Genomic DNA, 21721 nt, shown 5'->3' with positions numbered 1-21721 from the left:
TAAGAACACTTCCCCTTTGTAAACAATGGCCCCACTTCTTATTATCCTATACATCAAAAGCACGTATTAAATATCTACCATTTCTTGAAAGAACATTTTAAAAGTCTCTGTTGCACCTTAGTAAAAGTCCTTTCCCCCGATGTTCTGTCTGTGAAATAGGCAATAAGTTACCTTTTCTGGAAAAGGATGTGTTATGGGTTGAATTATATCCGCCCTCTCCCAAAAGATATGTTGACACCCTAACCCCGGTTCCTGTGAATGTAACCTTATTTATAAAATAGGGTCTTTGCAGATTTAATCAAGTTAAGATGAGGTGATTGGGGTGGGCCCTAATCCAATATGACTGGTGTCCTTATAAGAAGAGGGAAATTGGGGGCTTCCCTGGTGGCGCAGTGGATGAGAGTCCGCCTGCCGATGCAGGGGACACGGGTTCGTGCCCTGGTCTGGGAAGATCCCACATGCCGCGGAGCGGCTGGGCCCATGAGCCATGGCCGCTGAGCCTGCGCATCCGGAGCCTGTGCTCCGCAACGGGAGAGGCCACAACAGTGAGAGCGGGCCGCAAAAAAAAAAGAAGAGCGAAATTGGGACACACACACACAGGGAGAATGCCACGTGATGAAAGAGGTAGAGATTGGAGAGGTGCAGCTGTAAACCAAGGAACCCCAAGGATCTACAGCCACTACCAGCAGCTAGGAAGAGGCAAGGAAGGACTGTACCCAGAGTTTGAGCACGAGCAAGGTCCTGTCGACACCTGGATTTCAGACTTCCAATCTCCAGATCCGTGAGAGAATAAATACGTGTTGTTCTAAGCTATATGGTTTATATTACTTTGTTACAGCAGCTCTAGGAAGCTAAAAGCAGGATGCCAATTTGATCATTTCCATGACATCCACATTCAATAGATAGACAGCCACCGTCCCAAATGAGTTCAGGGGCCTTGTGTTTCCAGTTGGCATTACATCATCGTAGGGTAAGGAGTTCTGCCATTGACTTCTCAAGTAATGGAGACATCTCCCTTGGATTGATTAGAAAGCTCCTTCTTCCAACTTCAAGGTATGTTGTCGTTTTAAGGAATCAAATGTGGTAAGGCTTGTGTATAAATGTGCCTGCCACTTCCCAGGCATTCAGTAAGTGATCAATAAATGTTTGATAAAATTGAGTCTGACGTTTGCGTCACATCATAATTGTATGAACTTGGGTAACAGCCTAACATCCCTGTTTGTCCTCTGGCTAAAGAGTCCCACCGCATCCCAGCGCTCTCCTCCTGTAATGCTGTCGACGCCTTCTTTTCTTACTCATCCCCTCCCTTCCTCTTCAAGCAAGCGCACTCTGGTCCTCCTTACCTTTAATGTCAGCCCTCCAGAGAGAAATCGGAACCTGCTCTCTCTCCTTCTCTAGCCCCAGATTACTCCACTTGCCTTCTGCTCTGCATCTCCCTGACACTGCTCCTCCCTAGGGCACCCTCCCTAGGGAATCCTTCAAATGTGAAATAGTTTTCAGTTCCTCAGTGTATCCCCTGGCACTGGACCACACCCCTTGCATTCTGTTACTAATGAGCGTCCCTTAACTCTTGAAATGCTCTTTTTTTTTTTTTTTGCAGTACACGGGCCTCTCACTGCTGTGGCCTCTCCCGTTGCGGAGCACAGGCTCCGGACGCGCAGGCTCAGCGGCCATGGCTCACGGGCCCAGCCGCTCCACGGCATGTGGGATCTTCCCAGACCGGGGCACGAACCCGCGTCCCTTGCATCGGCAGGCGGACTCTCAACCACTGGGCCACCAGGGAAGCCCCTGGATTTCATTCTTTGATTCACTTTTACACACTTTGTTATTCCTCTGTATCCTTCAATAAATGTCTATGGCTTTCAGGATAAAACCAAATTCTTCAGTTTAGCATATAAAAGCATGCATAATCCCTGCCTCTCCCCTACATGAGCTCTCTAATCTAGTCATAACAAATGACTTGCTGTTCCCCACTCTTCCGTGCTATTCCATGCTTCTCTGCCTTTATACACACTTGCACCTAGGTGGTAGGCCTTGTGCCTGCTCTTGCTGGGGTCGCTCATATTCTACAGTTAGCTGGCTGTCGCTGGCCTCAGGCTGGCCGTCTGCTGGGCTGACAGGCACAACCACATCTTATATTTCTCATCATTGATCACGCATACCCAATCTTGCTTTCATGGTGGTGTCAGGGTTCTCAAGAACAGCAAAAAAGAGCAAGCGCCGGTGCACAGGGACTGTTGAAGTTTGCTGACACCACATTTGCTTCTGTCCCATTAGTCAGAGAGTCTCATGACCAAGACCGGTCAACGTGGAGGTAACTGGAAAGGCTGTGGATACCGAGGGGCCCACACTTCTTAACCTCCTAGGTTTCATCTTCTTTTTGTGAATTCATTCATTTATTTATTCATTCATTCCACAGACTTTATGAGCACCTACTAGATTTTACTTTTTTTAATTGAAGTACAGTTAATTTACAACGTTGTGCTAGTTTCTGGCGTACAGCAAAGTGATTCAGTTATACATATGTATATTCTTTTTCATATTCTTTTCCATTATGGTTTATTACAGGATATTGAATATAGTCTCCTGTGCTTTATAGTAGGACCTAGCTGTTTATCTATTTTATATATAGTAGTTTGTATCTGCTCATCCCAAACTCCTGATTTATCCCTTCCCCACCCCCATCCCCCTCTGGTAACCATAAATTTGTTTTCTGTGTCTGTGAGTCTGTTTCTGTTTTGTAAATAAGTTCACTTGTATCATATTTTGGATTCCACATACAAGTGATATCATATGGTATTTGTCTTTCTCTGTCTGACTTCACTTAGTGTGATCATCTCTAGGTCCATCCATGTTGCTGCAAATGGCAGTGTTTCATTCTTTTTTATGGCTGAGTAGTATTCCACTGTGTATATATACCACAGCTTCTTTATCCATTCATCTGTCAATGGGCAGTTAAGTTGCTTACACGTCTTGGCTATTGGAAATAGTGCTGCTATGAACACTGGGGTGCATGTATCTTTTCGAAGTAGCGTTTTGTCTGGATATATGCCCAGGAGTGGAATTGTTGCATCATATGGTAACTGTGAGCACCTACTATAAACAAAGACTTAGGCGAGGCACTGAGGATGCAGAGAGTCTTCTCAGTGCTTGAAATTTCTATTCTAAGACTGACACTCAAAGATTAGCACATTCAATAAAGGTAATACCAGTATTTACAGAGGTCCCACGAGGCAAGGTGAACCTGAAAATGCCTCTCTGCATTTGTCACCATTTCCGCAGAAACTGCTACCTCATGAAAATCAGGATTAGCCATTAGCAGCCCCTTCCCTCATAAAGATCATAAAAAGCCAAAATACAGAAACGATGTTTAAAATATTTTCAGTGTGTAAATTTTTTAAAATTGTAACTGAAAAATGACTATATTTCTTTGGTAGCCTATAAATTCAAGCCATGGGATTGTGTGAACACAGCATTTCCTCTAATATCAAATGTGGGCTAGAGGAGCAGTTAACATTTTAATCCTCCTTGCTTGTTTATAGGAACAAATTTGCTTGCAACTTCAGATTCACACTTGTGCAAATAAATTACAAAGACCAAAAGTGCAAATGAAAAATCCCTTTTCAAAGAACTATGAAGCTTCCATATTAGGTATAATGATTTTTCTCTAGGATTAGGACAGATTGCATGGGGAGCCCAGGCTTTCATAAAGAGGGGGGTGGGGAATTGACTTGGGCCTTCATTTTCTCACAAAAGGCACAATGCGAAGTGCATCTGTGAACATTGCATAATTTGTTATGTTCTACAAAGAGGTGGGTTTTTGTTATACACATACCAGAGCTATTTGGTACTGTTTCACCAATGATCTCTATTCAGGTCCAGAAAAGAAATTGGCCTCAGAAGAGTGAAAGGAGAGTAAATTTTTCTTTAAAAATTAGATACAGATTATCGCTTCAAAATGCAGGAGGGGATTTTACAAGTGACGGTGCACTGATTAGCTTTCCAATGGACACCCAGTCCTTTATGAATCGCATACTAGCTGTGGTCAACTGTGACCAATGTGGTTTATTACTCTCCCGAAGAGCTGAACTGAGATTACCCATCTAATTTAATTGAGAAATGTTGGGTGAACTTGAACTGTTTCATGGACATGAATGACCAGAGAATTTATTTGATAAGACATTAAGGGCTGAATATGGTAGCTATCTCTTTGAAGGTTTGATACAGTCATTTCTTTAGTTCATTAGCACATCTCTCGTAGATTTTTGTTGTTGTTATTCTTCTTCTGGGGATTACATGAGCAGCCAAAATGAAAAAGGGAGAAAAACGTTTCTGTACATCATTAGAAAAAAATTTTAAAACTTACCTTTATCGGTAAATATTCATGACAGTTTTTAATGTAGTCTGAAAAGTGACATCAGCTTTTAAGTAAAGGAGGAAAAAAGGTGTCAGGAAGTTAACTTGTTATTCACCAGCATCCTTTGCATTTTCTTGTAAACTGGGCAGTGTGAGCTTTTATTGCTGGCATCTCAATGAAACGTTTAAGGTAACTTTACCATTAGCAGAGCACACAAGGTAGCATCAGATGAAAAGGTGCTTTCTCTTCTTATGTCTGCTAACATTACCATAAATTCTGCTGTATTCCCAATGACAAGCGCTAAGGTGTAATGTGGATGTTTGCATCTTTTTTTAAACTGTATTTAAATGTGATATCTTTTAAACTACTCACAGAAACTCAGAGATGGAAACTCTTAAGAATAAATTACAAAATCACACCTCATGTTCCTAGTGACTCTTTAAATGGAATTTTTCATTGAAACTTTGTCATTAAAATAGAAAGGCCTTTGGTTGTGCCCATACAAGCATAATAAATTGTATATGTTTGTGATACTGAATGACTCTTGCCCATATGCTGCACTGCAAAGCTACATGAATAAGGCATTTACCAAATCAGGCCCACCACATTAAACAGAAAAACAATCTTTATTCATGGTAACTTATCAGTTTCAATTAATCAACCTTAACAATGGAAATTCTGATGTGTTCAAGCAACTTGAAAGCAATAGGTCATCTTGAGGGCAGCCATGTTGTGTCTTTGTGCCTAAGGTTTCAAACAAAGAGACATCTCCAATAAATATACATGCATATACATACATACATGTGCATATATATATGTACCAATGGATGGCCATATCTATGCCGGGTCATGCCAACCAAAATGCATGTTAAGTATTTAAGACTTTTATCATAGCAAATGTAATTATTTTCCTCCAAGTATTACTTTTTGAGCTCTGCAAGTGTAAACAAAAGGAAAGAAATTTCCATTGGATGACCATCCTTTCAGTTTCTGTGCTGCTATGTGAATAGCATTGTGCAAACCATTCCAATGGTTTTGAAAAGGGGTAACCATTGGTTTGATTTGGTTACACGGTTTAGTAAAGAGCTCCCTCCCACTGCCTTAGGGTCTGTGAAAGGTCTGTGACCTGTTTAGAACTGCCAAGTGAAATGTCATGTCGCCCCTCCCAAATGGGAGTATCTGCATTCATTTGATCAGTATAAAAAATGATTGGGGATGGCGAGATCAGTGCTTTTGAATTGCAATTTATAGCAGTTTACAAAAATGCACATTGTTGGAAAAGAAAACATGGAAGTGTTTCTTTCCAAATTGCATTACCTGTGAAATGTCATTAGTCTTTTAAGGATATTTACATCCTTTTTTTAAATTATTATTTAGGAGACATACTTCAGCTAAAGAAAATCAGAATTTTATTATATGATAACTTTTAAAACTTGTATTTTGGTTCTAGTAGCAGAATTTAAGGAACACAGTGTGTCCGCCTTCTAAGGATTAAACATAATTTGTTATCATTTCCACTTATTCGTTCTCTAAGATGGTCTTTGCTAATCCGTTGCATTAGCGGAGGATTCCCAATTATCTTTCCCAGATTCTAGAGGAGTCCTTTGCTGGTAAATGCCTTGTCTGCTGATTTCTAATAGGGAATCTGAAACCACAGGTATATTTAATTCTACTAGGTCTCCATTATTCTTTCAATGGTTTACTACTGAAACTTCTTTGTTGGATGAATACTTTCTAAAGTATGTTACCCTTTGATTCATCTACATGTATGCACAGTTTCATAAAAGGAATGTTATTTCTTTTCATTAAATTCGTACAAGAGTACATGAACTTTATCCCAAAAGTTAAGGTAGGCTGTTACAGTTCATAAGTTAATGCAGCCACCTGGGTCTCTGGGATCCGGAAGTGCTGAAAGTTCCATCTTCTTCAACTTAGGCAGTGGATAGAATCGGACATTATTTTGAAGATTCTTCTTTTAGTAAGAAAAGTTACCTTGGGAAAGGGGCCTTAGAACTTCCCTGGCTGATACTGGACGAGAGAAAGAGGGACCCTGCTTCAGAGAATACTTGACCCAGATACACTCCCTAGCACTCCACTTTGAACCTCCCAACCATTGAAAGCTGAGCTTGTCGCGTTTTTATCTTTGTTCATGTTAAGCCTTGGAATGACAGCCTGGCTCTGTGTGCCCCTCTTCCACTGCCCCGGCTGTGAGTGTCCACATTGACACCTACCGGTGACCGCAGGCTGCAAGTCTTTGTTGCCTTCTCCACGCTCCTGGCTTTCACTGGGGTTAGCTCAGGGCCTTTGTTCCCCTTCAAAGCTGGAACATCATATCCCATGTTGTGGCTTTGCTGTCTCAGACCCCCAACGCTTTCCTCACAATTTACACACCAGGTAAATGTCCCTCCCTACCGAGCAGAGAGCCCAGCCTGGGGGGGGAGGGGCGGGGAGCAGGGAGGGCAAACCTCCCCACCCCCCCAACATCAGAACCCCACCAAGTTGATTGTCTTTCCTCCTCATTCAGAATTTGCTATTTCATAAGGAGGAAAGATTGAAAACGCAAATGGAAATGTAAACCTTAGTCAGATCCTAGGACCCAAACACAAGACAACCCCTGCCTTGTTTTATTCTCTTACGACGGCTCGTAACTCCTGAGTCAGAACCGGCCTTGGTCACAGGCACCTCAGACCATATCTCCAGTCTGGGGCAGCAGGAAAACTACCTCAGGGGAAAACTTGACGGGCACATGCTATTTTGAAGGCCAAGGAGGATCTGGTCGCCTGACTGACCTGCCCTCACCCCCTCGTCGAGGTTACTGAAGAGGCCCCCCAGCTGGAGCCAGGCCTGGGAGACTCCACTGAAAGTGAGGGAAAGAGCTATGGGTGGGGAGTGGTTTATGTACAGAAGTAAAACAAATTTCACATCTCTTGGTCTCTCCCTATGTTTAGTGAGGCTGCCAGAAACCCTGGAGGAAGAGTCTTTGGAGAAGCCGTCGATGCCCCAGAACACCCCAGTCAACGATACGGATGCCCCTGAGTAGGCGCCGGACACTGGGCTGCGCAGAGCGGGACCCCAGGAAGAGGGCCCTCCCCATCCTGGCGTAAGGACTGCCTCCCTGACAAGGGACGCCATCTCCAAGGCGTTTCTAACATAACTGTTCCGTCTCTCCACATGTCGCACACGCTCTGGAGTACCGCGCTTGAAGAGAAGGCCAAGTGCGCGCTCTGTGCGCCCCTTTCCAAGCTCGGAAGGAAACCCCGCTTGCTGGCGCCTGGTGAGCGGGGCGCACAGACCCCGAGCCGCCGCCAAATCCATCCCGGCGCTTCCTGGGCTCAGCGGGGTGCCCCAGCGCCTTAGGGTGGGAAGGAACGGACTTCAATTAAAATTAAAAAGTTTGAGGCACTAAGCCAGTGTCGTTCCCTCTCTAATCCACTCCGTCTCTCTGTAACAGGAAGTCGAACTGATTTGCTGCCAACTGATCCCATAAAGGAGAACCAGGAAACCTCGAAGGGGATTTTAAATTTCCTCTAAGGAGGTCCGCTCCGACCTAGGCACGGGACTCCCAGAGTATCTTAAACGCTGTAAACAATTCTTCAGTAAGTGTGGAAACTCTTTGGACTAGTGCTTCCAGGTAAGGATCAAGATGAAGATTTACATATCTATTCTTTCCGGAATGTCAGGTACCATTTCCCGAAAGACCGGTTTGCTTTCTTCTCGGCGCAGTGGTCAATTCGGTCCTTTCTGTTCCCTTGACTACAAGTCAGGCCCAGTCTGCAGCCCAGTTTCAAGATAGTAGGCTCTGGATTGCAGATTTCTAAAGCTGTTTATTAAATCTCAGGAAGTATATTCGTGGTAGCCGTCACATAAAGCCGATATACCCTGGTGCAGACGAAAGCTACAGAGGCGATTTATTTGTGCGTAAAAGGCACTGGATTTAATTGGAGAGAGACGTGTTCAACTCGAGGACATGGGGTGGCATAGCGCGGTGGAGCATTATTCGAGCTTCATCTACTATGCACTGTATGCCACCGTCCCCAGAGGAGTGTTGCCCTAGAAACTTGTTTTAAATCTGCGGCTATATATCAACACCTTTTTTTAGCAGTCCTTGGCTGAATTACAGTTACACAGTTTGGCGCTTCTTTCAAATTTCCTCCCATCAGTTTGGCTAAAGAAAGGAATTTTTCTCCTTTAGAAATGAATTGGCTTAATTAGTAAGTAGATTAATGGCAATTGCTGGTGAGTTGGTTTCCAGCAGAGTTTCACCAGAGAGGGTTAATCGGAGTCAGGTCTGGAATCTTTCCCAGAACTGGCTGCCAGCCATTTCCACCAACCAATCAACCCTACAAGAAACGGAGGAAATGAAATAGAACTTATATTCTCCGTGCTATCATCCTGGACAGTGAAATCCCTTGGAGACAGCCTCCTGGCTGGGTGTAGAATAGACTGTTTCATTTCAGAATTTTCACAGAAACCTTGAAAAGTTTCACCTTCAAGATTTATCTGGGTACCAAAGCGGAATTTCACATGGCACAATGAGTGTCTCCACAGAACACTGAGGGCACATTGGAAATGCCTGAGGCTTTTAAGTCAATTTCAGGTTTTACAGATGTTGCACAAACCTCCTAAGTCCCACCCTAGATCTCATCTACCAGAAGTCTTTACAAAGTTTAGCTGTATGTTTTGCAGCCTTTTCACTTATTTTTTCCATAGTGATAAAAAATGCATTCATAGTTTAACTCGCAGCTGCATTACTCTTGCAAAAAAAAAAAAAATCCCTGCTGAGAAATGCATATAATAGGAAAAACAGATCGGCTGGACAGCAGTGTAATTAATGCCAGAAAGGGCTGAGGCCGGTTTCATAGTTTGTCTTTTGAGGATATCACGACGAGACCTGGTGAAAAATGACGCATGCTTTAGCATTTCAGAAAGCTGGCAACGGGCAGCGCTTTTCCTTTTTTCTTTGACTTTCTGCCTCAGAACAAAGAGGTCGGCAGAACTAGCTAGGTTGTAATGAGTTCTATGTCCCTAGCACATTAAGTGCATCATGGAAACATATTGTATCGAAATAGTTTGGAGGAGAATACCGGGGATGAAAGAGAATGGGTGCTTTGATCAGCTCCCTGGGGTCCTGAGCGCGCACAGACTGACTTGCAAGGCGTTATTCAGCTGGAGCTAGACACACTTACAACACCATTCAAAGAAATTTGCATATCTGTAATTTATCACATTGGTCCAGAACATTTTCGCAAGGTAAATAAAAGTTGGCTGAATAAAAAAATCAATCATCGCAGATAGTGTGGAAACTGTGAAGCCTATCTCCATTAAAAACATAAATAAATATGTCCATAAAGCATGACGACTTAGAGGCTGACTTTATTATAAAATGTCCTTAGAGCAACAGGTTATGTGCTGACAGAGACAAGAGTGGCCACAATTTCTTTGCACTTCTACTTTAGGGGAGTGCATTTCTAGCTTCCCACTAGAGTAAAGGCAGAAAGTTGAAGAGATGTGTGTGGCTATAACCAGCACCGTGACATGCAGAGAAACGTTAGTACACACTTTGAGGAGATGTGGAAGATGGCTCAGTCTCCTCGGTGTCTGCAAATGCTAAGGTTAAATCTCATTTCTTCTCCTGTTGATTTCATTGCCAAGCCCCGGTTGCTGAATTTAGAAGCTCAAGAGGATGAAATGACCTGACATCCGGTCAATAGGAAAACTTGCTTTGGAATGCCCCATGAGAACAAGTGAAAATTTAACAGGCAGGCATTGTTCTGAGTTTTTAAACAACCCAGTTAAACAGCAAACAAGAATCTTCAACTTGACCTTGAAAAAGGCTGTGTGCCTGCAGGTAATCTATCAAACAACTCTGGATGACATGATATATTTCAAAGTATTGTCAGATGAAAAGATTGATAAATTTGCTGCTGCAGAGGGAGAACTTTGGAAACAGGCAACAGGCGGTTTAGCGCACTCCCTCTGTCACCCCCTCCTCTGTCCTCGCCTCCCCGTACCCCCCCTCCACCCCCGGCCTTGGGGCCAACTCAGTGGAAGAGGGCCAGTAAATCCGCACTGTAATATTTCTTAAGGGGCACAGAAAAGCTGTGAACAGTACTTCTCATATTAAACGCAATATTTCTTCGCTTTCGTGGGGAACAAAAGTCATAGCAAGACGTCTTTATGTCTAGTTCAGTCAAAGGCACATCTCCGTTCCCCCCGCAGAAAGGTCAGTATCGTTGTGTTTGGTCCACCGAGGGGGTGTTTTCACGCTGAAAACTGAGCCAGCTGTCCCTGTCATACCCTCGCCATTGGGGAGCACGCACTAGCCATGGTTATTAGGCACATTCTACACCTGCAAAAATACCGATTTCCAAGACTTTTCAAGGACACCCCGCCCCCCCCTCAGTTCTCATGCCCCCTCCTCTTTCGTCTACTAAACGTTGACAACACAATTCAAGCGCTGGATGAAAGCACTGCACGCAAGAGGAAGGCTGGGGAGGGACGGCTCAGCCAGCCTCTCATGGTGTCTATTGAGCAGGCATCAAAGAAATGAGGCATCGAGGATGTTTTCAAAAGTACAGAAAAACTTCCCAATAGTTGCTTAGAGGAGTCTCCCATTTGTTATTCCCACACATCCTAACGGTTGAACGCCAATATTTAGATTTTTGCACCAGTGTTAGGTGTACGTGGGTGGGTGTGCAGCCCGCAGTCCTTCACTGAGAAGTGGTTCTTCTACAACTTTTACTTGTAGTTAGCATGTCGCTGACCAAGGTCAGGAGATAATTTTTTTTTTTTTCAGAATTGCCCCAATTCAAGTCCACGTCTCTTTTGAAAATCCGAATGCCAACACACTGTTGCTATCCATTTCAAAACACTTGCCCAACTGGATTTCACAATAAAACTCCTAGAAACATCCACTAGCTAGCCTTCTCACCGGAGTCCCATTCCAAAGGCTTGTACTCTAAAGGTAGGTGATCACCTAGCTGTTTGGGGGACGGACCTGTGGCCCAAACAAGAAAGGAGCTAAAGGCGATCCCGTGCAATCGCTGGAAATAAATCGTAAAACTAGAAATAATTGAGGAAACTTCACCTGAAGGGTGAGAATGTCCCAGGTGCCAGTTCCTCTAAGACGAGTGCAAAAGAAACTAGTTTTCTCTAGGAGCACTTGGGGGTGGGGTGAAGGACTAATGATTCCTATCTGGCTGCGGTGGGGGGCGGGGGGCGGAACGAGGAGTGGAAAGGGAGGATTTAAGGAGCCCGTGAGCCCGTGGTGTGTCCCTAATCCAGATCTTTGTCTAGTCCTTCCACCCAAACTGCAGAGAGATACAGAAGTCCACAGAGTGGCCAAGTGCAGGAGTGCCCAGGATGCCTTGGTTTCCCGGGACAAAGGCAGGCGTGAAGCACACTGCGTGCCACAAGAGGCAGGGAAGGGGTGCCTCTCACTAGCCGGGAACCCTAAATTCTTCCCTGGGGCCTCGGGGCCTCCACACAGCCCGCCACCATCAAGCAAAGCGCCGGCGCCTCTCCAAAGCGATGTCAGCGCCACAGCCTGTTTGGAACTGGTGCCGACCCCCCAGGGAAAGCGTTGGCGTGAAGCTGCGGGGATCTCCCAAGGGCCAAGACCACCCCCCGGCGGAGCAAGGGTAGATGCCCAGGGTTCAGAAAGCAGGAGCGGGTTAGAAACCTGCGCCCTCGCCACTGCCGCCGCTGGCGCTGACGCCTCTGCCCAGAGGCAAAACCAGCTCGCCGCAGCCTGCGCCCCGGGCCACGGAGCCCTCTGCAGGCGGCTGCCCGAGGGATCCCCGCCCGGCCAGGGGGCGTTGTTACCCCCTGTCTCCCCAAAGGAAGCTTTGGGTCCCATCTCCTGCCCTCCTTCAGGCCGTTCAGCCCCCTCTCTGCTCGCCGCTTCCTGAAGCCCCTCTTGGAGACTTCCATGCGCAAAGATAGCAGGACTGCGGAGAGCCCGGCGCCGGGCAGCCACTTCCAGCCTCGAGGGAAGACAGACAGCCCCCGAACCCCGACTGCCCCGGGAGCCGGGGTTAGGCGAGCCTCTGGGGATGCTGGTCCGACTCCACCCCGGCTCTCCCGAACCCTGGGAACGCCGAGCAGCGGGCGGGGCGCATGCGCGCCTCCAGCCAGGGTCCCTCCCCAGCCCGCCGAGTTTGGGGAAAGTTTGGCGAGGTTTGCCTTGGCAGCGGCGTAACTCCCAAAGGCCGAGCTGCCCTGGGGATGCGGCCAGGAGGCCCCCGGAGTCCCGGCAGCCGTCTCGGCGTGGGCCCGAGGGCTGAAAGGCGGCAGAAGGTGGGGAAAAGGAGGCCTTTTGTGTGTGGCACAGGACAGTCACTTGCGCACAAACGCTGCAGCGCGCTCCGCCGCCGCTTCAGCCTCCTCGGCTGCACCTCCGCCTCCGAGGCGCTTCCTTACAGCCGAGCCCTTCCCCCGCCTCCCCCCGGCCCCGGCCTTTGTTCGGCTTGAAAGTAATGCTGTGAATTAAAAGAAATGACAATATTTTCTATCTGCTTGAAAGTCCAAGAGAAGAGCCCTTGAGCTTGGCAAAAATCAGGCAAATCATTCATCATGCCACCCCGCACCTGTGGTCTTGGCATTGAAAACCCTCCAGACCTATTCCTATTAAACTTAATTATTCCCCCAAAGCACACAATGGTTGAAATGGAGCAGGTTGGAGTCTGTTTATTGGTGGTAAATGTTTTTCTGAAGATCTTCTGAATCTCATTGTTAGCTCGTTGTTTGAGGCTGCCCTCTTTCTTTCAGACTAGAGTAGCCTTGGACTTTTCAATTTTCAATCGTAACATCTGCTTAATCGTACGGATCAAAATATGGAGACACAAAACATATGTAATGGTTGATTTGTTAAATCCTGGTAATGAGTTATTAACAAGGGAAAACAATAGGCTAGGATGGTGAGAGCCTTATGGTAACAGAGTCACTTTATGTAACGCCTGACGTTTCCCTTCTTGATAAATGGAACTAAGGCCTGAGCGCCAGGTGATAGCAAGAAAATCAATGTCTTTAGGGGCCAGCACGGAGACTTTTTTCTATGTGAAAAATTAGGAGACATAAAATTTAATTGGCTGATCAGGAGGGGGGGAAGCAGTGGTCTTGGGTTTAATTGCCAGTAGGCTTAGCAAGGGAGACAAAACAAGATTTGGGCCTGTTTGTTTGCTGCACCCCAGCTTCAAGTCCAAGTGTATCATTGAAAATGTGTTTTATTATAACACATGTCATGCTTTACAGTTCCCATATTGTGTAAAGACAATAGTTAATGGTACATTAAAGACAGGCAAACCATGCCAACACGTCTTGGAGACATTGTAAGGGCCTCTCTCTTTGCTTGTTTTAGGCAGCTGCAGCCCAGGACCCAGAAGCACAAAAAGAACAAGTTTGAAATACCAGGTGCACCCTAGAGCACCACGACAGGGATTGATATGTTATAGCCCAGGACATGAACCTAGCAATAAAGATATCATTGCGATTGTCTGCGGCTTCCACGGCCTGTAAAGCCGAGAGGCCTGAGCAGCCCGCATTCTGGCAGTCCCCTCTCACTCCCTGGGTTTCCCCATCTCCCTGGGCCAAATCCCAACACCTGTTGGCCAGACCCCACATCCCATCGTGGGAATCGCTTCCTACCAGTGGTTCCAGATCTCAAAAACGCAATTGGTTGTGGAATTATTTAGGGCCATTCCCACAGGCTGCAGAAGGCTTTGGAAGGCAGTGGGAGGGGAGGGCGAGGGAGAGAGGGAGGGCGAGGGCTCTTCCCAGAGAGGTTCTCCGGGGAGTGCTCTACTGGTGTTTGTTCAGCCCCGCAGCTGGTACTCGGTGCCACCGCAAAGGCCCATTAATGGAAATGGGATGAGTTTATGGATTTAAGAGGCTTCACACCCTCTCCACAGAGGGGCGTTAATCCTGATCCTGGCAGATGAGCAGTCCTGGGAATCACCCGCAGCCGATTTCACAGGAGTTCCAACAAGGCTCTTTATGCGCTCTGCGCCCAGCCTGGGGTGGGAAGCTCATTCTCTTTCCCATCCACTTTTTTCTACCTTACAGGACCAATAGGCTCCAGAATTCAACTTTTTGTGGGGGCTTTTCATTACTCCTTAGTGTGCCCTCCCTGGGAAGGAAGAGGCTCCACAAGGGGGCTCCATCCCAGAGGCCACCCAGCTCAGGGTGGGGAAGTAGGTCCCTCTTCTTGACTCCCTCTCCTCCCCTCTCAGGAGACAGCCCACCCCACCTCACCTCATACGTGAGAATCCCCTGATGAAAAACAAAGCAAAGAGGTTTGGTGCCTTGGTCCCCAGTCTCTGAAAATAGACAGCTGCCCTTTTGTGACATGTAATATCTTTTAAGGCAACAATGAGAGGACACTGACCCCAACGCCCACCAGAAATGTAGGCGAGAGAGAGGAATGAGGAGAAGGGGCTTTTACTGGCTAGAGCTATAGGCACTCTGACACCAAGGCAGAATAGAATGGTCGAGCAACCTGGGATGGAGCCCAGGAGGATGGGCTGGAAGTGAGGATGTGTACTTGGTGGGAGGGGGGTAAGGTATGGGGAGAAGGGAGCCCCCCACACCCAAACTCTCTTCCTTGGCTTTACCAAACCCTCTCCTGTACCCCATCCCCCCCATGACCGCTTGCATGGAGTCTGGACCACTGGGCAATGATTTAGCCAGTTTGCCAGTAGAGATCAGAAAATGCATCCCGTTCTGGGTTTGCAGCTTCTTTACTACACTAAATGGACAAGGGCAGCCAGGGAGGGCTTTAAACGCTTTCTCCTGGTGGTCCCAGGCTAGGTTTCAGGGCAGGGGCTGATGAGTGTTCAGAAGAGCAGGGCTGAGCCAAGGGTCTCCATACCCATCCAGAAGGTTGGCTTACTGGATTGTTTTCATAAGCATTTTTGCTGAAGTTGGAAGAAGAGTGTCGACTTAGAAGGACCGCTGAATACCTGTCACTCAAACTGCCCCCACGCTGATCCTTCCAGTGCCAGGCTGTATTTACTGGCTAGAGATGCCCCGGGCCAGAGGCTCTCGAGCCTGGCTCTGCCACAGGGAGAGCCGCTCCTGCACCGAGCAGAGCGCAGCTCCGGCCTCTCCGCTGCCAAAGGAGACTCTGAAATGATACGTTTGTTCTGCTTTTACTGCCGCATTTTTTTTTTTAAGAATTGCTACACTAGAATGAATGGATTATGAGTAAATAAAAAGAAGCTGTCAGTCTCTTTGAAGGTTGTGTTTAAAGGGACTTGCCAAGTCAGGACAGAAGAGTGACAAGATAGAGACCCTGGTGTTTTCCATGCTCAGCCCGGCTCTTCCGCTTCATCTGCACCGCACTAAAGGATGTCGCTGAAGCATTGAATCACAAAAAAGTGGCACGCAAAATAAAAGGTGCCACATCACAATGATGGTAGTGTTTTAACGGCGGATTGCCACATTCTCTAATCCAACTGAAACGCAGGTCTACACAGCCGAAGAAAACGGTACAATACTTACATAACTTATAATTAAGTTGAAGTCTGCCTACCATTTGACTTTCTAATGAGTGTAATGAGATTACATGCCTGATAGAAGCACTTGTGCAAAAGCAACTTTCGTGTTTAATGAGGCCCTAATACAGGACAAAATCGAATTATTTTCTCTAGTCCCCAAATTCTGCCTCCAGTGTGAAATCTCTATCTTTTAGGGGGAGGGACGGGAGAGGCTGGAAAGGGTGACAGGGTCCGTGGCCAAGGGCCTCCTGGGAGCTTCGCGACGCAGAATCTCCGCGCGTCTGGCCAGGCCGCGCTGCGGGTCGGGCTCGCGGCCTCGCTTTAATTGGTTTTGGATGACGTCCATGGCACCCGCGGCGCGCGGGAACCCCTCGGTGGGTCTGAAACTAGGTTAAAGCAATTAGCATGCTGCCGACATATTGTCCTTCGGCAGGGCCGTGGGTACCGGGGCGATCGTACCTTGGCTGACAAGGCCGCTGCCTGGAGGGGAGCGACACCCCGCCTCCGCAGGGCCTGCGGGGCACGGGGTCTGCGGATCAGCCAGTAGGTGCGCGCCGGGCGCGCGAGGCCCCTCTCGGTGCCTTTCCCTCCGCGTCCGCGCTGTCCGAGCGCGCGCGGGACCCCACACACAAAGCCGCGCGCCCCGACTCCCGCCGCCGGCTGAGGGCGCCCCGAGGGCCAGGGCGGCCCCGGGTAGCGGCGGCGGAGACTAGCCCGAGTTCCAGCTTCCTGGGCTCTCCCGGCCGCGCCCTTACGCCTCTCCCTTTCGCTAGGGGGCGACCCTGAGCCCTCCACCCGAAGCTCGCCTTCTCCCCACGCTGCTTGCCTTAAAAGGACTAGATTCTGGAGACAAAACTAAGTGAATTTCAGAAATAACCCAGTTGCAGAAGTGGCAGAGAGGGCGCCCTCCTTCTCGCCTTACCTAAAAGACCCTGGGTTTTGTTGGAAAGCATCCGACAGGGTCTCCGGCCTCAGCATGGTCGCCTTCCCCATCTGAGTTCCATGTATCTGACGCTGTAACTGCAGAAGGGATGGGTCACAGGGCGGCTCAACAGCAACCCTTTCTCCCCAGCCCATGGAAGCAGAAAGGCCCCTTCCCTTGGCTAGAACAGAAGCTAGCCCCCTGTTGCCACCGGACACACTTTCTACACTATGATTAGGCAGGGTGCCGGTGACCTTGGGTAAGACAAACATCGTCTCCCAGCCTTAGCTTTCCCGTCTGAAAAATGAGAACAATAAATAGTCTATGACCTCCTTGCCTCATAGGGTGTTTGGATGGTAGGCTAAAAATACAGGCGAAATATTTACGTATTTAGCGCTGGCGATTCAGATGAAGAGCTTCTGAGAGAACTGAGGCCTAACCCTCTAACCCAATTCCTTTCAGCAAAACTAAAAGCTACGTTTGAGTCTCTGGTTCAGGTTTTTTTTTTTTTAAACTAAGTTAATTACACTCCATCATGTATTAAACAAATAACTTTTACAAAAAGGTGTAAATAGCATTTATTAACATTGCTTAGAAATAAACCATATCTGGCAATAAATTAGCATGAAGTTTTCTGGCCAGAGTTCTTCCAACAATGCAGAGTTCTGCCAAAGGTGCTGGGTGGAATCACAGACTATTGCATATTTTTAGAAAATCAGGATAAATTATATAAATTATATATTTTAAAAGAGATCATCTATTTCATTAACTCGACAGGATAATAAATAGATAAATAACAAACAGTTGATTGCCATTAGAAAAATGTGATTCTTAAATTACATTTACGTTATATACATGTACAATGTGCACAGAGACACAATCAGATCCTCTGGCGGGTCTGGGACTTCTCAGGACACAAACTCAAAGGGCGGTTCGTTTTCTATGTTGTTGAAGGAAGATTTGCTGTTGAGTTTTCTGGGATCCTCTGGGGTCCACACTTTGGCTGTTCGGATAATATTTTGTTCTTTGAGTTGTTTTTCATCAGTCCAAGAGAGAGAGTGTCCTGCGAGGGGAGGGAGGCCATAATCCGGGTCGCTGGGGGAGGGGGACCCTGAGGGGGTGAGAAGAGAAAACAGACTGTGAATGTCCAACTCTGTTCCCAACCGTGCCCTCCGGTCCGTTAGGATCCCCTCTTGGGCGCCTGGACAGACAGGCGTCTTAGGTTCCATTAGAACGACCCTCTTCCTCCACCCCTCAAGCCCCCAGCGCCTCCACCCCGCAATGCCAGAAGCTGCAATTCTGTCGGGGACGCGCACCCTCCGAGCCATGGTCAAAGTGGCGGAAAAAAACCTCAGAAACGCCAGCTCGCGCTCAAGGTGGCCGGTGCCCACGACCCGTCCGTCCGTCTGTCGGTCAGTCGGCTGGTCGGTCTGTTCACCCAGCCCCTCCGGGACCTTCCCGTGCCCGTCCCCGTCTCCCCCAGCTGGGAGGCGGACGCACTTACGGGTGCCCCGATGGCAGATGATGACCTTCTGGACCTGGCTGCCCGGGCTGTCCCCGCCCAGGCGCCCGCCGCCGCCCGGTCCCCCGCCCCCGCCCGCGCCACCGCCGCGCAAGGGCAGGTCGGCCTGCACGAGTTCGCTGAGAAAGTTGATGTAGCCGATGGCCAGGCGCAGCGTGTCCACCTTGGAGAGGCGCTTCTCGTAGGGCAGCGTGGGGATGTGCGAGCGCAACCCCTCAAAGGCGTCGTTTATGGACTGCATGCGCCGCCGCTCGCGCACGTTAGCCGCCTGCCGCAGCTGCTGCAACTCGGCCTCGGAGCGCACGCGCCGCCGCCGCCGCGCAGCCGCCGCCGCGCCGCTCAGGCCGCGCAGCCGCGCCCCGGGGGACAGCACGGCCGGCCCGGCGCACGGGTAGGCGAGGCACGAGGGCGGCGAGCCGGGCGAGTAGGGGAAGCCGCCGGGAGGCGCCCCCACCTCGCAGCAGTAGCCGCCACCACCGTCCTCCGGCTCGCCGGGGCCCCCCGAGGGCGGCGGGGCGAGCGCGTGCGGAGCCACCGAGGGCGCGGGCTGCAGCAGTAGGCACGCCCCGTCGCGGTAGCAGTACTCGTGCAGCTGGTGGCTGAGGAACTCCGCCTCGGCCTGCTCGTCGGCCAGCAGCTCATCGCCGTCCTCCAGAGGGTCCCGAGAGGACTGGTCGGTGAAGAAGTCCTCCTCCTCAAAGTAAGGGGACGGGAAGGCGTCCAGGCCCCCGGGGAAGTGCTCTAGCAGCACCGCGTCCATGCTCTGCGCCGCTGAGCGCCCGGGGGACTGCTGGCCTGGGGTGAGGGTGGTCTCTGGAAGTTTGCTGCGGCAGTTCGGCCTTGTCTGGCAGCCCCGCCCTCACGGCCCGGCGCGGGAGGCGGCGAAGACTGCCCGCCCGCTTCCAGCCCCCGGCCTCCCTGGGGAGCCCGCGGCCGCTGCACTCTGGCCGACGCCCGCGCTGCGCTGGGGAGGGCTGTGCCGGCTGGCTGGAGCTGAGGGCTGGCACGCGAGGATTCTTATAACTACATCCACAGGCGCGTGCCAGGGACCCGCGGCGCCAGCCAATCACCGAGTGCGGGGTGCCGGCGGGGAGGGGGCCGGGGAGGCTTTCCGCCCGGTGGGAGCTCCCGGGGCGGAGGGGAGGCGGGGCCCGCGCGGCCCGGGGCTCCTCCCGCCTCTCCCCGCCGGCTCCTCGGCCGAGTACCTGCAGGACGCGCGGCTCCAGGGGCATCTGCGGCCCCCGGCGCCCGCCGGCGCGCGCTGCGCAGAGCCAGGCCCTTCCGCGGGGCGCCTCCGCGCAGCCACAAAAGTTACTAAGGGCGCGTCCGCGGCCCAGGCGGCGGGAGCTGATCGCGGGCGGAGCTCGCTGCTCCTTGGGGGTCGGCGCAAAAACTGCTGGCAGCCTGGGCAGTCCAGGCGGTGCGTTTCGCCACCCCCATCCCCGGAGCGCGCGGGCCTCCGGCCTCGGTTCCATTCCCGGCCTCTGTCTCGCTGCCGAACCTTTCCAGGACTCTGGTCAAGTTGGCACAGTGTGTGCCGCTGGGGTTGGAAGGCGAAGCGATGCAGCTCGCAAGGCGTTCCAGGCGCGGCTCGGGGTCGAGGGGCGCGCGGCTGCGGGGCGCTGCTCGGGATCCTGGCTCCGGTATCCGGTGCTCCGCGGCCGGCCTCGCCTCGCCTCCCCTCCCCTCCCTTTCCCCGCCCGCAGACAGAAATAGGGACGCTGGAGGACGCCTTGGAGAGCGGCTCAGAGGGGCACGTTTCTTCTGAAATCAAATCGGGACCCTAGGGGTCCGGGGCAATAAAACCGGATACAAAAGGAGTCAATTGAGTCTTCTGCTCTGGAGCAGTCAGGAGGGAGGGCATGGAAGTTAAAGGGCAGAGTGGGAACCCTTTTCAAAGTCTCTCACCAGAGCCTCTCACCTTTCTGACTGGGAACTGGGACCATCCCTGAATGATTTTTTTCCTTCCCGGCCTTTAAAAAAAAATTTTTTTTTAAACCAAACACAAAACATTTGTGCTCTGGCCCATAACACACTCTATCACAGACTACGATTGCAACACGAGTTCCTCAGTTGAAAAGTAACAAAGAAACACTTTCAAGGTCGAGGCAATTCTGTTAAAAGCCAAGCTCCAGAGAGTTCAGAAGTGCAGCCGACCGCGCGTGTTCTTTCAACAGAAGACCTAGAGTCACTGCCTCCCTGGCTCAGCCTCTTCCTTTTTCAGACACTTGTCCCACCAGAGGCTTCTAGTGGGTGTTTAGACCCCTCTCAAAAGCCAAGTCCATGTCTCTTAGAACAGCGATTTCAACACGCTTCTTGGTTTTAGACATTACATTGTATTTAAGTGAATTCTGAGACCAAAAAAATTAAGGGCAAAAGATATATAAGAAAACCAGAGATTACCCTACCTTGAACGGCCAAGGACACCAAAGAATTCTAACCCAAAGACTTACTGTTTTTCAGCAAGTTCTTTCCTGTTAGCTCATGCCCTTCCTAGTGAGGTGATAAACTGATGCAAATGTGGACGGTTTCCCTGTGTCCGACCCTGGGCTGCAATTTCCTGTATTTAGATTGACCTTTCTCACCTCAAAGGGAGGGAAGCTGTTTGCGGGGGAGGAGGTCAAGACCCCGGATCCAGCCAGCTGCTGGAATTGGGTACCCAATTCTCTTTATGTTTAAAAGACCCTCCTCCCCTCCCCTCGCCTCCCCTCCCCTCCCCTCCCCTGGTTAGATTAAAACCCAGTAGGGACATGGCTTTGAATCAATCCGAGCACTTGGAGGAGTAACAACAGATGACCAGACTTCAAACCCTTATCCAAAATATTGATAACCAGTCCGTGGAGGAAAGACTGGGATTCCAGCCCACACAGGCTCTCTTCGAGAGGCCTTCTCTGATGGATCTAGATGGCTCTTGGGAAAATGTTTGCGTCATGGATATGCGGGGGGCGGGGGCGGGGGAGGAGCTGGGGGAAATGGGCGTCAGTAAGCGTGTATTGGGGGATATTTTAACCCGATGTGATTTTTAACAGTCAGGGTCCCCAGAAGATCACCTTCTGTTTGCTTGAGGAGTTTGTGGAAGAGTCCAGAACTTTGCCTTGGGCACCCAAGCGAGCTATGGGGAAGTCCAGTGCTGGCGGGAAACCTTACTGTCCTGTGAGGCTGAGCAAAGCTAGCATGAAGCTTCTGGGCAGCTCCTGGGGCTGCAGGGATGAGCCTGGGGTAGGAGGAAAAGAAAAGAGAGTCACTTGTTCCGGTCAGAACCCTCCTCGCCCTCACCCTCCCCATCCCGAACCATTATCTTCCCCTTAGAGAATTGCTGGCTGTCTGCAGGCTGGTGCAGGCGCTGATACGGGGACGCTGGTGCGGGCGTGCATGCTTACACACACACACACACACACACACACACACACACACACACACACACA

The 21721-nt window shown here is 49.7% G+C and overlaps 2 protein-coding genes across 2 annotated transcripts in view; one reads left to right on the top strand and one right to left on the bottom strand.

Annotated features, from left to right (window-relative positions):
* Window positions 1-7710, top strand: part of CUNH10orf67 (chromosome unknown C10orf67 homolog) — a 118947-nt gene extending 111237 nt beyond the window's left edge. Inside the window, exon 15 of the mRNA XM_027121492.1 lies at window positions 7306-7710. Within this exon, the coding sequence (XP_026977293.1) occupies window positions 7306-7308 (3 nt within the window). The 3' untranslated portion in view covers window positions 7309-7710. The remainder of the gene's footprint in view (window positions 1-7305) is intronic.
* Window positions 7711-17237: 9527 nt separating this feature from the next.
* PTF1A (pancreas associated transcription factor 1a) lies at window positions 17238-19056 on the bottom strand. The gene is made up of 2 exons (XM_027122105.1): window positions 18279-19056; window positions 17238-17885 (listed from the first exon to the last, which is right to left on the bottom strand). Exons 1-2 carry the CDS (start codon window positions 19054-19056, stop codon window positions 17683-17685), a joined length of 981 nt encoding a protein of 326 aa, XP_026977906.1. The 3' UTR covers window positions 17238-17682.
* Between the last annotated feature and the right edge of the window lie 2665 nt (window positions 19057-21721).

Source organism: Aethalodelphis obliquidens, unplaced genomic scaffold (assembly GCF_003676395.1).
Source record: "Aethalodelphis obliquidens isolate GAN/ISIS:26980383/991018 unplaced genomic scaffold, ASM367639v1 scaffold23, whole genome shotgun sequence".
Classification (NCBI taxonomy): domain Eukaryota; kingdom Metazoa; phylum Chordata; class Mammalia; order Artiodactyla; family Delphinidae; genus Aethalodelphis; species Aethalodelphis obliquidens.
Note: the sequence above shows the minus strand (reverse complement) of the source record. Positions and strands in the feature narration are given on the sequence as shown.